The sequence below is a fragment of the Bos mutus genome, chromosome 29 (assembly GCF_027580195.1).
Source record: "Bos mutus isolate GX-2022 chromosome 29, NWIPB_WYAK_1.1, whole genome shotgun sequence".
Lineage (NCBI taxonomy): Eukaryota > Metazoa > Chordata > Mammalia > Artiodactyla > Bovidae > Bos > Bos mutus.
This window is the reverse complement of record NC_091645.1, coordinates 27,074,931-27,093,665: the sequence shown is the minus strand read 5'-3', so window position 1 is coordinate 27,093,665 and position 18,735 is coordinate 27,074,931. Positions and strand designations below refer to the sequence as shown.

The window sequence follows — 18,735 nt, the reverse complement described above, 5'->3', positions numbered from 1 at the left end:
TATAACTATAGAATTTGATGTAAAAATTATTTCAATATATTAAGCATTTTAAAGACACCTTTAGGATATTTGGAAGTATTATGTCTGTAAATTGATGAATTTCTTGAAGATACAAGTAATGTCATATATGGCTTTATTGTCCTTCTGCATATGCTTCATGCATACTATTTTTTTTGGGGAAAAAAGTTTGTTTTATTCATGTGGAATCCCTAGATGAACAGAGCCTAAAATATATGCTAGATAGATGCCCTCAGAAGGGTAAGAACAGAGTGTGTCTGATGTGGTGGCATATACCATACTCTGGTCAGCGACAAGCATGGTCAGCCAAGTGAGGCATTCTCTGCTCTATCTCAACAGCTCAACCAAAGCGGTACTCCACCACCTGGTCACCAGCCACGACAGTCACACACAAAGGGGACAGTGCCTATTGTGGTCAGGAGTTCCACACAGCTGCTGGAGGTGTTTGTTTCAGGTGCTCAGACTTGTGGTGCTCAGCTTACGGTGGTGGGAGGCTGGGCAGGGAATCCTGATGCTTGGGATTCCATCTCCAAGTAGGTGCTCCAGTCTCTGTCTCCCCATGTCGGATACTTCCATCTATCTCCAGCCAATTTGTCCTTTTCATGGCATGTAAACTAGATGCAGTGTGATTGCTCTAAGAATGCATAAGACTCCTGAAAATTAGATTTGTTATTTTTAAATATTGGCAATGAAAAAATAAAATTAGTTCTAAATTTGTTGAACATTAAATTTGTAAGTAAAAAGAAAATAACTCACATTATTTAAATATGATTTTGAGAGCAAAGTTTTCAATGGTGGCAAGAATGATTTAAACTCTGTCTCTTACACATATAAAGTTTCTCATTGATGGTTATAAAAGAAATTAAAAACTATTGATCAAGAATTGAAAATGACTATTTCAACTACAAAGCCTGATACAAAAAAATTGTATTCTGAAAGCAAGTACAAATTTTTATTTAGAATTATGAATATATTTTATTTGGGTTTTTTATCTAATAAAAATCCTACATTTCATTTAAGAGATGTTTTTGGTTTTTTGGTTAATTTACTTTACTATAGCATATAATGGGAGAAGGCAATGGCACCCCACTTCAGTACTCTTACCTGGAAAATCCCACGGACAGAGGAAGCTGGTGGGCTGCAGTCCATGGGGCCGCTAAGAGTCGGACACAACTAAGCGACTTCACTTTCACTTTTCACTTTCATGCATTGGAGAAGGAAATGGTAACCCACTCCAGTGTTCTTGCCTGGAGAATCCCAGAGACGGGGAGCCTGGTGGGCTGCCGTCTATGGGGTCGCACAGAGTCAGACACGACTGAAGTGACTTAGCAGCAGCAGAAGCATATAATGAATATACCAGCTTTTCTGATTTTACCATCAAATATGACCCTAAATAGTTTCTAAAACATGTATTTACAATTAATAAATAATCCAAAATTTATGTGATCAAAAGCCATTCATAAAATAGAATACTTTTTTTCAGTATTTTTAGCTGGTTTTGAGTAGGTGGTAGATCCAATAACCTAGCCCAACGATACCAGAAATGACAATTGTTAAATAGCTTATGTAGTCAACTTTGTTCTCAGATTAGGCGGTCAGGGGGTGTTCACTGTATACTTTAGGTGAATGTCTTCAGCTGTTATGTCTTCAAGTATTTTTCTCCCACTCCTCCTCCTTGTGGTCTGAAACTCCAGTTACAAACATAGGAGGTTGCTTGATGTCTTAGGGCTCATTGATGCCGTGTTCATATTTTTGTTGTTCTTTTTTTCTCTCTGGATTTCATTTTGGGTAGTTTCTATTGCTCTTATTTAAGTTTACCCATCAGCTCATCATTTCTTCTGATGTGGTGTTAACTCCATTCAACACATTTATTTTTACACACATTTTTTATTTTGAAATTGTTTTAAATTTACAGAAAAATTGTTAATGTAGTAGAGAGTTGGTTCCTCTTGCTATCTTACATCGGGCTTCCCTCATGGCTTAGCAGTGTGATACATTCATCAGTTAATGAACCAATAGTGATACATTATTATTAAAGTCCATACTTTATCTCAATTTTCTTAGTTTTTACCTAATGTTCTTTTTCCATCCTAAGATCCCATTCAGAATACTGCAGTGCATTGATTAATTATGTCTCCTTGGGTTCCTCTTGGCTGGTGCCTTTTCTCAGACCTCCCATGTTTTGGATGAGTTTGACAGTTTTGAAGAGTATTCGGTATTTTGTAGAATGGGCTTCCCTGGTGGCTCAGCAGCAAGAGAACCTGTCTGCAATGCAGGAGACAGGGGCAGGAGATGCAGGTTCCATCTCTAGGTCAGGAAGATCCCCTGGAGAAGGAAATGGCAACCCACTCCAGTATTCTTGCCTGGAAAGTCCCATGGACAGAGAAGCCTGGCAAGCTACAGTCTACGGGGGTCACTAAAAAGTCAGACAAGACTGAGCGACTAAACAACAAGAGCAACATTTTGTAGAATATCCCTCAATTGGGATTTCTAGTGTTTTTCTCATGATTATTTTGGGATTATGTATTTTTTTGGATTTGGCACATTTTTCCATTTCATACATTGTATTTTTCAGATCAAGGAAATCAGTTTTTTTTTTCCCATATCTTTATGTCTTTCCTTAACATGCAAAGTTTTCATTGAATGTATAACATATATTAATAACAGCTCTTTTTTCTTATCTATTAACTTTAAAATATATGTTATTTTTAGCATGTTTCTAGAGATTGAGGTTTTTCCTCATTGGATTGAGTTTTCCTGTTTTTTGCATACTTGGTTTTAAGCTAGTTTTCAGTCGGATTTGCTGTTAAACATGAAGGTTGCCATATCTTTGAACTAAAATTATTTGTAATTTTTTTTTTTTAAGGAGACAAGCTTGACTGTCACTCTTGGTGATAGAAATGCCAACAGTGACAATTGGCAGAGCTTATGGAGCACAAGATTAAATGGGAAGAAGTTAATGTCCCAGTTGATTCTGATTATTCTTTTTCTAGGGTTTCTTACTTTATGTCAACTTCATTGAATTTCCTCGGGTTTGGGACATGGATTCAATATAAGTCGGAATATCCTTTATGGAAACACCCAAGCAAAATCTTGTATAAGACTACTGACCCATCTGGTCTGTCTCTAAGGGTGGTGTGGAAAGGTGTAGATGAGTCTACCCCATACTAATGTTACAGATTAGAGATGTATTGCTGAAACAGACTAGTCTTCCATAATAATTGCTAAGTGGTCTGCTGAACAATATATTGTTTAAAATTTTAAGCTCTATAAGTTTTTACACAAATTTTACTTATAAAGTTTTATAAAAACATTTCAAATTGTAATTTATGAGGCCTAATTTACATATAATAAAATATAAAAATATGAGATATACAGATTAATGACTTTTTACCTAAGTATAAATTTATTTAATCACCACCCAGAAAAAGATATGGAACATTTCCATGACCCCATAAATTTCCTGTATGTCACTTTCTAATCAATAGGGAACTCCCATGCAGTTGAGGAAACAAGTCTCATTTCTGTCACTTCAGAGTAATTTTTCCTGTTCTTAAAAAATCTTACATCCCTATCAAGCTACCAATGGTATTTTTCACAGAGCTAGAATAAATAATTTCACAATTTGCATGGAAATACAAAAAACCTCGAATAGCCAAAGCTATCTTGAGAAAGAAGAATGGAACTGGAGGAATCAACCTGCCTGACTTCAGGCTCTACTACAAAGCCACAGTCATCAAGACAGTATGGTACTGGCACAAAGACAGAAATATAGATCAATGGAACAAAATAGAAAGCCCAGAGATAAATCCACGCACCTATGGACACCTTATCTTTGACAAAGGAGGCAAGAATATACAATGGATTAAAGACAATCTCTTTAACAAGTGGTGCTGGGAAAACTGGTCAACCACTTGTAGAAGAATGAAACAAGAACACTTTCTAACACCATACACAAAAATAAACTCAAAATGGATTAAAGATCTAAATGTAAGACCAGAAACTATAAAACTTCTAGAGGAGAACATAGGCAAAACACTCTCTGACATAAATCACAGCAGGATCCTCTATGACCCACCTCCCAGAGTAATGGAAATAAAAAATAAACAAATGGGACCTAATTAAACTTAAAATCTTTTGCACAACGAAGGAAACTATAAGCAAGGTGAAAAGACAGCTTTCAGAATGGGAGAAAATAATAGCAAAGGAAGCAACTGACAAAGAATTAATCTCAAAAATATACAAACAACTCCTGCAGCTCAATTCCAGAAAAATAAACGACCCAATCAAAAAATGGGCCAAAGAACTAAACAGACATTTCTCCAAAGAAGACACACAGATGGCTAACAAACACATGAAAAGATGCTCAACATTACTCATTATCAGAGAAATGCAAATCAAAACCACTATGAGGTACCATTTCACGCCAGTCAGAATGGCTGCTATCTAAAAGTCTACAAACAGTAAATGCTGGAGAGGGTGTAGAGAAAAGGGAACCCTCTTACACTGTTGGTGGGAATGCAAACGAGTCCAGCCACTATGGAGAACAGTGTGGCGGCGGCTGCTGCTGCTGCTGCTGCTGCTGCTGCTGCTGCTAAGTCCATCCAGTCGTGCCTGACTCCATGCGACCACCATAGACAACAGCCCACCAGACTCCCCCGTCCCTGGGATTCTCCAGGCAAGAACACTGGAGTGGGTTGCCATTTCCTTCTTCAATGCATGAAAGTGAAAGTGAAGTCGCTCAGTCGTGTCTGACTCCTAGCGACCCCATGGACTACAGCCCACCAGACTCCCCCGTCCCTGGGATTCTCCAGGCAAGAACACTGGAGTGGGTTGCCATTTCCTTCTTCAATGCATGAAAGTGAAAGTGAAGTCGCTCAGTCGTGTCTGACTCCTAGCGACCCCATGGACTACAGCCCACCAGGCCACTCAGTCCATGGGATTTTCCATGCAAGAGTACTGGAGTGGGGTGCCATTGCCTTCTCCGAGAACAGTGTGGAGATTCCTTAAAAACCTGGAAATAGAACTGCCACACGATCCAGCAATCCCACTGCTGGGCATACAGATCGAGGAAACCAGAACTGAAAGAGACATGTGTACCCCAGTGTTCATCGCAGCACTGTTTATAATAGCCAGGACATGGAAGCAATCTAGATGTCCATCAGCAGACGAATGGATAAGAAAGCTATGGTACATATACACAATGGAGTGTTACTCAGCCATGAAAAATAATACATTTGAATCAGTTCTAATGAGATGGATGAAACTGGAGCCTATTATACAGAGTGAAGTAAGCCAGAAAGAAAAACACCAATACAGCATACTAAGACATATATATGGAATTTAGAAAGATGGTAATGATAACCGTGTATGTGAGACAGCAAAAGAGACACAGATGTATAGAACAGTCTTTTGGACTCTGTGGGAGAGGGAGAGGATGGGATGATTTGGGAGAATGGCATTGAAACATGTATAATATCATATGTGAAATGAATCACCAGTCCAGGATCAATGCATGATACAGGATACTCAGGGATGGTGCACTGGGATGACCCAGAAGGATGGTACGGGGAGGGAGGAGGGAGGGGGTTCAGGATGGGGAACATGTGTATACCTGTGGCGGATTCATGTTGATGTATAGCAAAACCAATACAATATTGTAATTAGCCTCCAATTAAAATAAATAAATTTATATTAAAAAAAAAAAAGTCCGCAACAACCAGTCACACGTCTTCTCCTTTTAGTACAAAAAAAGCCTGAATTCTAACTCAGGTAAAATGGTTCTTTGGAACACTAGTCCATCATCTTCTTGGTCTGCTGGCTTCCTGAATAAAGTCATTATTCCTTGTATCAACAACAAGAACAACAAAAATCTTACAAATAAAATCATACTGTTTATACTCTTTTGGGGTCTTCTGTCTTTGTTCTACATAATGATTTTTGTATTTCAACCACATTGGCACATGTGATAGAGCATTTTTTTTTCCTGAGAAATATCTCATTGAATGTATTTTCTACAATTTGATTTCCTTGATGGAAATTTGACTATTAAAGTAAAAGCTCAGTAAACTTTCTTGTACAAGTATTTTTTTTTTTTTACATGCACTAATTTTTCTGGGTGTATAACAGTGGTGGAATGTCTGGATCAGATGCTACCTATGTGTGCAGCTTTATTAGAAAATACCATTTTGCTTTCTTTTTTTAAATTTTTTAAAATTTTATTTTATTTTTGAACTTTACATAATTGTATTAGTTTTGCCAAATATCGAAATGAATCTGCCACAGGTATACCTGTGTTCCCCATCCTGAACCCTCCTCCCTCCTCCCTCCCCATATCCTCCCTCTGGGTCGTCCCAGTGCACCAGCCCCAAGTATCCGGTATCGTGCATCGAACCTGGACTGGCGACCCGTTTCATACATGATATTATACATGTTTCAATGCCATTCTCCCAAACCTCCCCACCCTCTGCCTCTCCCACAGAGTCCATAAGACTGATCTATACATCAGTGTCTCTTTTGCTGTCTCGTACACAGGGTTATTGTTACCGTCTTTCTAAATTCCATATATATGCGTTAGTATCTATCCAAATTTTCTCTTCTAACAGCAGTGTATGAAAGCTCCAGGAGTGCCACATCCAAATGTACACTTGGTGTAGACAGTCTTATTAATTTTAACCATTCTGGTGTATATGCAGTGGTATCTCATTATAATTTTGGTTTGATTTTCCTTAGGACAAAGGATGCAGAGGTACATTTTTTCAAACATATCAATATTTGAGCCTATATCTTGGAATGATAACTTTAAACAGTTTTTAAATACATCCTGGAAAAAAAGAAATATGGCTGCCTATGTTCTCAGATGATATGATTATCTCTGTAGACAATCCCTCAAAATTGACAGTGAGAACTACCAAACAAACAAATGAACAAAAGTTGGCTCAGTGGTAAAGAATCTGCCTGCAATGCAGGTGATGCGAGTTTGCTCCCTGGGTGGGTAGATCCCCTGGAGAAGGACATGGCAACCCTTTCCAGTACTCTTTCCTGGGAAATCCCATGAACAGAGGAGCCTGGTGGGGTACAGTGCATGGGGTCACGAAAGAATTGGACACAACTTAGTGACTAAGCAACAACAATGCAGCAACTAAGACCTGGAGCAACCAAATAAATAAAATCAAGAAATAAAAAAAGGAACTGATTCTAAAGTTTATATAGAAAGGCAAAAGACCCAGAATATCAGATACAACATTGAATGAGAACAAAGTTACAGGAGAGAGACTGTCCAATTTTAAGATTCTATGTGTGTGTGCATGTTAATTCAGTTCAGCTGTATCAGACTCTTTGGGACCCTATGGACCGAGGACCATCAAGCTCTCCGTCCATGGAATTTTCCAGGCAAGAATACTGGAGTGGGTTGTCATGCTCTTCTACAGGGGATCTTCCCCACCCAGGGAATGAACCTGTGTCTGTTTTGTCTCCTGCATTGGCAGTCGGGTTCTTTACCACCTGTGCCACCTGGGAAGCCCAAGACTCCCTATAAAACTATAGACAACAAGTCAGTGTGGTGTTGAAGGAAAAGACAGTGGATTAAAAGAATCTGGAAGTAGACCTACACAATATAGTCAACCGACCTTTGACAAAAGAGCAAAAGCAATCAATGGAGAAATGATAGTCTTCATAACAATTGGTGCTAGAAAGACCAGATGTCCCTATGCAAAAACATGAATTTATACCAGACTTTACACCTTAAAAAAAAATCAGAATCTAGAACCCCACCTCAGATCTGCTGAATTAGATTCTGCCTTCCCATTTCCTTTCTGGCACTTGTAGATTTAATTTTCTTTCTTTTTTTAAAATATAAATTTATTTATTTTAATTGGAGGCTAATTACTTTACAATATTGTATTGGTTTTGCCATACATCAACATGAATCTGCCACAGGTGTACACATGTTCCCCGTCCTGAACCCCCCTCCAGCCTCCCTCCCCGTACCATCCCTTTAGTCATCCCAGTGCACCAGCCCCAAGCATCCAGTATCATGCATCGAGCCTGGACTGGCGACTCATTTCACATATGATACTATACATGTTTCAATGCCATTCTCCCAAATCATCCCATCCTCTCCCTCTCCCACAGAGTCCAAAAGACTGTTCTATACATCTGTGTCTCTTTTGCTGTCTCGCATACAGGGTTATCATTACCATCTTTCTAAATTCCATATATATGTGTTAGTATGCTGTATTGGTGTTTTTCTTTCTGGCTTACTTCACTCTGTATAATAGGCTCCAGTTTCATCCACCTCATTAGAACTGATTCAAATGTATTCTTTTTAATGGCTGAATAATACTCCATTGTGTATATGTACTACAGCTTTCTTATCCATTCATCTGCTGATGGACATCTAGGTTGCCAATGATTCTGGATGTTTGCAGCAGCTTAGCTCAGTGTGACATAATACTGCAAATTAAAATCCTATTTAGTTAAAAAAAGATTTACATTTTATGCACCTTGCAATGGCAACCCACTCCAGTACTCTTGCCTGGAAAATCCTATGGACGGAGGAGCCTGGTGGGCTGCAGTCCATGGGGTCGCTAAGAGTCAGGCACGACAGACCGACTTCACTTTCACTTTCATGCATTGGAGAAGGAAATGGCAACCCACTCCAGTGTTCTTGCCTGGAGAATCCCAGGAATGGGGGAGCCTGGTGGGCTGCCGTCTATGGGGTCGCACAGAGTTGGACATGACTGAAGTGACTTAGCAGCAGCAGCAGCATGATAGTCTAGTATGAAACTTAATTTACTGCTGACTTCGTTAAGTTAGAACATATTGGGCTTGAGTTAAGAAAACAAACCAGAAATTAGCCAAAGATATAGCTCAGTGAAAAGGATAACTGTTTGACACATTTTGTTATAACTACATCAGGCTACTGTGACCATTATGTAGATAGAAGAAAGGAGGATAATGAGTTAGTTTTGCAATGTTAGAAATAAGCTGAGTATCTCTACAATCATTTCTCTGCCTGTATTTATACTGGTTGTGTTAAAGATGAAAGAATGACCTTTAACTTTAGCTTAGCACTTTGCCATAAACTTTCTTGTAATGTGACTTCATGTAATATAAACTTGGAGGGAGTGTTTCTGTTTCCTGCATCACCTAAATAAAACTTCTAACATTTTCATAGAAAACACATGCTTTAATGAATCTCTAAGGTCCTCATCAAGACTAAGCCCAAAAATGTTTATCTTGTGGGACACATTTCAATTTTGTCCTGAGTAATTTTTGGTACTCTTGTTATTTCTAAGGATTTAGTAATAATAGTTGGGACTCATTTTAGTAATGATTGGGTTTTCAATTATCCTATGTGTAATCCATACGAAAGATTTTCCAAATATTTTTCTTGTGTCTCTGCTCTCTTTATTCTTTCTTATTGAGTTCGCCCGACTCCATGACTCTGTGGGAATGGTCCCCAGATCTTTTTATCAGATTCTGGTCTTCCTCTTGAGCATTATTTAGCCTTATTTGGGTTGTATACTTCTTTTTAGTTGCTCAGTTGTGTCCAACTCTTTGTGACCCCAGGGACTATGTAACCCACCAGGCTTCTCTGTTCATGGGACTTTTCAGGCAAAAATACTGCTGTGGGTTCCCATACTTCTACTTGCTTGTCCAGCTGGGAACTCAAGATCAGCATGTTCACAACTGAATGCATAATGTTTGTGAACATTCCTATTCTTTCTGAATTTTCTGTTTGTGGTAACATCATAGTTTAACCTAGCACCTAGGCTAATATCTTTGGGATTTTTGTCTATTTCTATCCCATTTGTGAGAAGCTCTACTGACTTTCCTTTCAGTATCTCTTGCATGTGTTTGTTTCTTGGAATTATTCACAGTAGCACAGTTAATTCAGAGCATTTTTATCATTCATTGATCTTTTTTTGCCTCTTGTGAGTCTCCTTGTCTCTAGTCACTCTTACACCAGGCCATTCTACCAGCCATTGCCATATTAACCTTTCTAAGCTTGCACTTAGATGATTTCAATCCTATGTCAAAAATAGAAATAAAAATCTCGAATGGTTCCTAACGGCTTCCGAGAGTGAGCTGACCTTGATTTTGGCATTTGAAACCTTCTATTGACCCAAATCTGCCTTTTGATCTATGCTGTCAGAGAGAGACATTGAGACATTTCTGAGAATTTGTGGAAATCCTCTTTGCGACATTCAGGGAAGATGAAAATTATATTATTTTCTCTGAATTCAGCAGTTTTGATCTGAAGTGCTCTTAGATGACATCTAAGAGTTTAGCAGTGACCTTACAGGCCTTACTGATGTCTCTCCTGTCTCACACTCAGGTCTGCAAAGAAAAACACCAGTACTACATAAGCCTTTGCCTGCAGGGCAAGAATTTTGTTGTAGTGTCCAACATAGGTTCCAGGAAAGATGGGAAAGGGATCCTCATTCCTTTATTCTTTTATTATACAAATATTTATTGGGTGCCTATTATGTGCCAAGTATTGCTCTGAGGTGCTGCAGAAATAACTCTGAAGAAAATAGAAAAAAAATATAGCTTAGATTCAAACGTTTGTGAGTACATAAATGTGTGTTTATGTGTGGTGGGAACATGCAAGGAACGAATAAATGTATAGTATTTCATATAGTGATAGATGCTAGAAAGAAACCACGTGGATGCAGGGGAGATTCAGCTTTTCTATTTGGGGATGCGTCCTATTTTACAAGAAACTAAAAGGTCTGTAAAATGGTATACTTCCAGTAACTCGGTGTTGTTATCATGAACTAGGCTGAATATGCGAAGTAGGTAATTTCTTTTTGCCTCAAAGTCTGACCTCTGGGGAAAACACTAAGAAACCATAGGTCTTTTAACTTTTAATCAGGTTCCTAGGATTTCCCAATTCATAAAAACCCATGGGTCATATTAGCAGGTGGCTCCCTGGGCACCAGCAGATACTATTTACACCCTCTAGTTTGAAGAGGACACTTTGCAGAGCCACCATCAGAAATCATGACCTGTAACTCGTGGCATCTCAGAGCCAGAGCCACTGAGGTCTGTGCTCTGGCTTCATTAGTCTGAAACTCACTGAAAACAAAACAACAGAAAACTCTGTTTTAGGTTGCTCTCCCTCAAAATTCATCAGAGCCACTTGCCCTTCCATGCAAATGATGGAGAAGAGTTAATAAGGTGAGCTGACCTTGATTTTGTCATTTGGAAGCTTCCAAAACTGACCCAAATCTGAGTTTTGATCTGATTCTGTGCTGAATTTAGCAAGGAGAGACATTAGGACCTTTCTGAGAGCTTGTAGAAGTCCTTTATCTGATATTTGGGAAGGATGAAAGTGACTTTGTTTCTCTGAGCTCAATTAATCCAGCAGGACTGAGGTCCTCATGAGGTGAGTGTTGAATTTTATCTGTCCTGTTACTCGTCTTCCAAACCTCATCTGTGAAAGCCTGGGACACCCTGAAATGATGTGCCTTCTCTCTGCTGAGATGATCACTGATCATTGGGTGGGCCTGGTAAACTGTCAGAGCAGAAGTGGAGCAGAGATGCTGTTGTCATGAGGTCACAGTGTTACTGAATCTTATCCCTGTAGAACTTGCCCATTAGTGTTTTTGATACCCATCTTTAAAAATTCCCTCAGCCTTTATACAGAAAAGAAAACAAAGGCACAGAGGGGTGGGTCGGGGTTCCTTCTCACATTCTGGGTCTGTCTCATTAGAGTGGTGTTGGGTGGAGAGAGTGGGGTACTCGTTTTAACATTACCCTCTGTCCTATTCTCCAGGTATGTCCTAGGGAAGAATGGCCCCAGGGAATGAATCTTCAGTGACTGAGTTTATCCTGCTGGGTATAACACAAGAGCCAGGACTCCAGCTGCCTCTCTTTTTCATTTTCTTAGCAGTTTATGCGGTCACTGTGGTGGGGAACGTTGGCTTGATTATTCTTATTGGTCTGAACCCTCACCTGCACACTCCCATGTACTACTTTCTCTTCAACCTTTCCTTCATTGATCTCTGCCACTCCTCTGTCATTACCCCTAAAATGCTGATGAGTTTCGTAAGCCAGAACATCATCTCTTATGCAGAGTGCATGACTCAGCTCTGCTTCTTCTCCTTCTTTGTTATTGATGAGTGCTGTATTTTGACGTCAATGGCCTATGACCGATACGTGGCCATCTGTAAGCCCCTGCTGTACAAGGTCTCCATGCCCCGTCAGGTCTGCCTCATGCTGACGGTGGGTGTATACGCGATGGGGCTTGTGGGTGCCATGGCCCACACTGCGTGCATGCTGCGACTCTCCTTCTGTGATGGAAACATCATCAATCACTACATGTGTGACATCCCACCTCTCCTCCAGCTCTCCTGCACAAGCACCTCCATCAATGAGCTGGTGGTTTTCATTGTGGTGGGTGTCAATGTCATAGTGCCCAGTGTCACCATCTTCATTTCTTACACCTTGATCCTCTCCAACATCCTCCACATCCGTTCTGCAGAGGGCAGGTCCAAAGCCTTCAGTACCTGCAGCTCCCACATAATCGTGGTTTCTCTTTTCTTTGGATCATCTGCATTCATGTATCTCAAGCCTTTTCCCGCTGGGTCTCTGGATGAAGAGAAAGTGTCCACAGTTTTTTACACCATTGTGGGGCCAATGGTGAATCCTTTCATCTACAGTTTGAGGAACAAAGATGTCCAAATTGCACTGAGTAAGACTTTGAGGAAAAGAGTGTTCTAAGTGGAACTTTATTGTACTATTTGCTGGTACTATTTGTTACTAATAATTAGTAGTATTTGTTATCAATAATTAGTACTATTTGTTACTAGTAATTATTACAAATATCACTCTTTCCCTTCCCTGTGACAGCCAAGGTGGTTCTTTCTCAGATCTTCACTGTGAGAACCTGCTGGGGTGTTTTGAAGGTAAAATCCAAGAAAGTGAGGCAGTCCCCTAAAACTGTGGCTCCTATGGTGTGCTGCAAGTCTTTGGGGTTTCAAAGAGTCAGATATGACTTAGTGACTGAATAACAATGAATCTTAATATATATTTAATAGAAACATGTTATCTGTGACTCTAATCTAGCATCATAGGATTCATGGTAGACTTTCCCTTTTGTGTATCTGTAAATTCTTTCTTTGATGGTGTCATCTACTTATTTGACTGTATATTGTAAGGAGAAAAGGGGGAAAAGAAAACTGTACACAAGCACTGTACTCCAGATGGTAAATGTGTTTCTCACACTGGTATTGATGTGCAATTCTACCACATGTGTACTGGGATTGAATGAATGATAATAAATTTAGATAATAGAAATTTTGTTATAACCAAATGCCTTTCCCTGACTAACTTGCTTATGACTGGTAATGATGCTGTACACTCTCACAAAGTGTAGTGGAAGGGCATTCCTTGCTTTCCCCTTGTCTTTGACCAGTTATTAAAAACCTGCTAAAAATCTGGATGTCTCAGTCTTTATTCCTAGAGAAGGAAGAATGAGAGCCTTGACTCATATTGGCTTAAAGAGGATTCAGAGAAGAACCAGCTTCAACTGTGATTTCTAGCCTCTGTGCCTGAAACATTTTCCATAAATAAAACAGATTTACTTTTGTATAAATACAAGAAGGTGGAATAAACTTAAATTGTAAAAAAATGGAATGCTACTCAACAGCAAAGGAAATGGCTATTGATACATGCAACAAATGGGATGAACATTAAAGGCATCATGACTATTGAAAAAAGCCAGTCTCAGAGATTGCATATTGTTTGATTTCATTTATTATCCGCCAAATGACTTGACTATCGAGGTGAAGATGAAAGAGATGGAGATGGAGAAAACAGAGATGAAGGTGGAAGGGGGTGGGTGTGACTATAAAAGAGTAGTATAAGAATTTCTAAAGGCAGTGAAACAGTTCTGTATCCAGTCGTGGTGTTGCTACATGAATATATACAAAGGATCAAATTGCATAGATCTACACACGTACACACACACAATATATACACTCAGTGCATATAAAACTGCTAAAACCTCACTGTCTGCAGTCCCGAAGTCTTGTTACCATTACTAAACCAGTGTCCGTTTCCTGGTTTTACTATTACACAGCAATTGCGAAAGATGTCATCATGATAGGAAGCTAGATGGAGTTCAAGGGACTCTACATTATTTTAGCCAACACCCTGTGAATCTATACTTATTTCAAAATAAATGTTAGCTGCAATCTCAGAAGCACACATAGAAATTAATACATATCTGCTGCTGCTGCTAAGTCGCTTCAGTCGTGTCTGACTCTGTGTGACCCCATAGATGGCAGCCCACCAGGCTCCCCCGTCCCTGGGATTCTCCAGGCAAGAACGCTGGAGTGGGTCGCCATTTCCTTCTCCAATGCATGAAAGTGAAAAGTGAAAGTGAAGTCACTCAGTTGTGTCCGACTCTTCGAAACCCCATGGACTTCAGCCCACCAGGCTCCTCCATCCATGGGATTTTCCAGGCAAGAGTACTGGAGTGGTGTGCCATTGCTTTCTCTGTAATACATATCTAGAAATTCTAAAGTCATATTTTCTTGAAATAAAACACGTGTATACCTGTGGTGGATTCATGTTGATGTATGGCAAACCCAATACAATATTGTAAAGTAATTAGCTTCCAATTTAAATAAATTTATATAAAAAAAGAAATAGAAGTCTTTGAACAGTGATTTTCTTATGTGCTCTATGCTTAGTCACCCAGTCATGTCCGATTCTTTGTGACTCCATGGACTGTAGCCCTCCAGGCTGCTCTGTCCATGGGGATTCTCCAAGCAAGAATATTGGAGTGGGTTGCCGTGCCCCCCTCCAGGAGATCTTCCCAACTTAGGGATTGAACCCAGGTCTCCCACATTGCAGGTGGATTCTTTATTGTCTGAGCCACCAAGGAAGCCCAAGAATACTGGAGTGGATAGCCTATCTCTTCTCCAGGGGATCTTTCTGACCCAGAAATTGAGCCAGGGTCTCCTGGATTCCAGGCATATTCTTTACCAGCTGATCTACCAGGGAAGCCCCTGATTTTCTTATAGACTTAATTTATTAAAAGCAAAGACATACTGAGTCAGAACAGCCCAAACTAAATGTTGGATTAGAATTATACCTAATAGCATTTTACTGAAACATTAATGTCTAAAAGCAATAAAAATATCCTTTTACTATATGTCTATAAAATGTTCATAAATATTTAAAGATACTCAATCTATTTTACAAAGCAAATAACCTTTACTGAAGTGTTTATAAATTTTTACAAAAATTAATATGTTACCTGGAATGACAGTTAATGAAATTTTCAGTGACATTAATTATTTTCATTTTTATGAAGCACAGAGAGGATCTTTTTCTATGTCCCAGGGGATGTATGTTCCCTGAAGGAAAACTAACATTTACTATCATGATTAGGGTATAAAAATAGACACCAATTTCTTGCCTGCAGAGCGTATCACAATGGGAAGGTCTTAGGGGAGACTTACCCCTGGATTTCTAATCAGATATAAAAAAAATTACAAGCCTTAAGCAAATGCCATGTGCTCTATAACATGGTGATGTAGCTGCCAAGTCTATGGTTTCCCTTTACAGTCTCCTAATAGATTTATAGGTACAACTTAACCTGAACCTTAGACTAACTCCTGTCATTCAGACTGTCATATCAGTGCTCTGACTCTTTTGCCAACACAGGGAGAAGATTCTGTGACTGCATCTGCTCAGCGTCGATATCTCCAAAGCCAGCTCTTCCAGAGGAGTGGAGGTGAAACACATGTGAAGCTCCCTCGGTTCTGAGTTCCCTCAACGGAAGGAATGTGAGTTAACCAGATTTCTTTTTCTCTTGTAGCTAAAAAATGAGGAAAAGTATTTATATTGACTAACAAGAAACTCCAAGGTCTGGATCTCTGACTCAACTGCTTTTATTGTTCTGAGCATATCCTCTGTGTTGGCTTTGTCCTTGTTCTGGTAACAGGGGAACTATAGCAGTTCCAAGTGACAAATCCAGAACATAGCAATATCAGAGGAAGAAAATATTTTTCTCCTAAATTTTTTTTGTTGAAATATGTGTATCATACAACTTTATACGTCATAATAAGGATACAGCTTGGTTTGTTTTCACTAACTTAATGGCTTATTTAATCAGCACCCAAATTAATTTATTTCTCTTTCATGCCATCCTACAAAACATGGTAAAGTACATCCACCTTGTTTTATTCATCCTCTGTTCTTCTAGGATGGAATAGAGCAGGAAAATGGGTAGAAACAATGGAGTATATGGTTAAGAATAAAGTTTAGGCCACCAAGGTTCTCCTCCATACCTGTTACCAATTATTGAGCTTGTAATATCTTGTAGTAAGTATCTGTAAATCCTATAGACTGTTAACGACTTTCTTCCAGGAAGCAGAATATTGGCGTGGCCTCTGCTCTATAGGAATTCTCTCTTTTTTGAAGGTCATCATAGGGAAACTGAGATATCTAGTAGAGTGATGGAAACTTGAGTAGGAATGAAAAATGACTGGTCAGATGAGTAGGTTAGAGAGATGGGGATACATTCCCACCACTGAAACTCATCAACAGGTAAATTTGTTCCTCAGCTACCCCATCCCTCTGCTGCTGCTAAGTTGCTTCAGTTGTGTCCAACTCTGTGCAACCCCATAGACGGAAGCCCACCAGGCTCCCCCATCCCTGGGGTTCTTTAGGTAAGAACACTGGAAAGGGTTGCCATTTCCTTCTCCAATGCATGAAAGTGAAAAGTGAAAGTGAAGTTGTGTCTGACTCTTAGCGACCCCATGAACTGCAACCTACCAGGCTCCTCCTTCCATTGGATTTTCCAGGCAAGAGTACTGGAGTGGGGTGCCATTGCCTTCTCCACCCCATCCCTCTATCTTTTAGTAAAAATAAAGTTAGAGCCATGATTTGTCCCATACAACTCATGAAAGCAAAAGACATGGGAGGGGACATGGGTAAACCTATGGCTGATTCATGTTGATGTTTGGTAGATAACAATGCAATATTGTAAAGCAATTATCCTTCAATTATAAATAAATAAATTTAATAAAAAAGAGTGATTTAAATGTTGAGATGTGCGTGCCTCCAGACACTATGAAGCAGAGGAGGACTTACATGATTTCTGCCAGTCTGAGATGGTGTCTCATAAGTAAAACTCATATAAAAGTGATTCTGTAAGGAAAGAGCTGTTTTTCCTGCTAATGAAATTTTCTTCTGTTCTCACAGATTTCTGAAGTTGAAAATAGAATGCTGGCTAGAAATGACTCCTTAGTGATTGAATTTATTCTTGCTGGATTAACAGACCATCCAGAGCTCCAGCAACCCCTCTTTCACCTGTTTCTAATGATCTATGTTGTCACCATGGTGGGCAACCTGGGCTTGATCATTCTTATTGGTCTAAATTCTCACCTCCACACCCCCATGTACTATTTCCTCTTCAACCTGTCCTTCATTGATCTCTGTTACTCTTCTGTTTTCACCCCCAAGATGCTGATGAACTTTGTATTCAGGGAGAATACCATCTCGTATGTGGGGTGCATGACTCAGCTGTTTTTCTTTCTCTTTTTTGTCATCTCTGAGTGCTATATGTTGACCTCAATGGCCTATGATCGCTATGTGGCCATCTGTAATCCCCTGCTGTATAAGGTCTCCATGTCCCATCATGTCTGTTTGGTGCTCTCTTTGGCTGCATATGTGATGGGGTTTGCTGGAGCGTCTGCTCACACAGGGTGCATGCTTAGACTAACCTTCTGCAATGTGAATGTCATCAACCATTACTTGTGTGACATCCTCCCACTCCTCCAACTCTCCTGTACCAGCACCTATGTCAATGAGGTGGTAGTTCTCATTGTCGTGGGTATTAACATCACAGTACCCAGTTTCACCATCCTAATTTCTTACATCTTCATCCTTAGTAGCATTCTTCATATCAAATCTTCTCAAGGAAGATCGAAAGCCTTTAGTACCTGTAGCTCCCATGTGATTTCTCTTTTTCTTTTTTTTGGTTCAGCAGCATTCATGTACCTTAAATATTCTTCTCCTGAATCCATGGACCTGGGAAAAATTTCTTCTGTTTTTTATACTAATGTGGTACCCATGCTCAATCCTTTGATTTATAGTTTAAGGAACAAGGATATCAAAGTGACACTGAGGAAATCCCTGTTTAAAATCCAACAGACTTTCGGACTCTGTGGGAGAGGGAGAGTGGGGGATGATTTGGGAGAATGACATTGAAACATGTATAATATCATATAAGAAACGAATTGCCAGTCCATATTTGATGCAGGATTCAGGATGCTTGGGGCTGGTGCACCAGGATGACCCAGAGGGATCGTACAGGGAGGGAGGTGCGAGGGGGGTTCAGGATGGGGAGCATGTGTACACCCGTGGCAGATTCATGTTGATGTATGGGAAAACCAATACAATATTGTAAAGTAATTAGCCTCCAGTTAAGATAAATAAATTTAAATTAAAAAAAAAACAAACCCAGAGGAGAACCATGTTCTAATTTGAAGTGGCAATATTATAAAACAACTCAAGTTTTTATTGTTGTTTTTCAGGAAGATTCTTTGTTTATCACCATGTTGCTTCTACAGATTGTGTTATATTTGGAATAATAGACTTGTCTTATTACTCCCTCATTGCTGGTCTTATCTCATATTTGTCCCCTGTATTTCTTGTACCTCATATCAGTTTACTGAATAGTAACTTGTT

At 39.5% G+C, this 18,735-nt stretch overlaps 2 protein-coding genes across 2 annotated transcripts; both read left to right on the top strand.

Moving 5' to 3' along the window:
* Positions 1-11,805: 11,805 nt before the first annotated feature.
* Positions 11,806-12,750, top strand: LOC102283991 (olfactory receptor 8B3-like). The gene is given in 1 exon segment (XM_070365065.1): positions 11,806-12,750. A coding segment is annotated over 1 exon segment (945 nt).
* A 4,503-nt stretch (positions 12,751-17,253) lies between these two features.
* On the top strand, positions 17,254-18,249 carry LOC138986220 (olfactory receptor 8B3-like). Its single transcript, XM_070365025.1, has one exon. The coding sequence runs from the start codon at positions 17,269-17,271 to the stop codon at positions 18,247-18,249; it is 981 nt and encodes a 326-aa protein (XP_070221126.1). The 5' UTR covers positions 17,254-17,268.
* Positions 18,250-18,735: the final 486 nt, after the last annotated feature.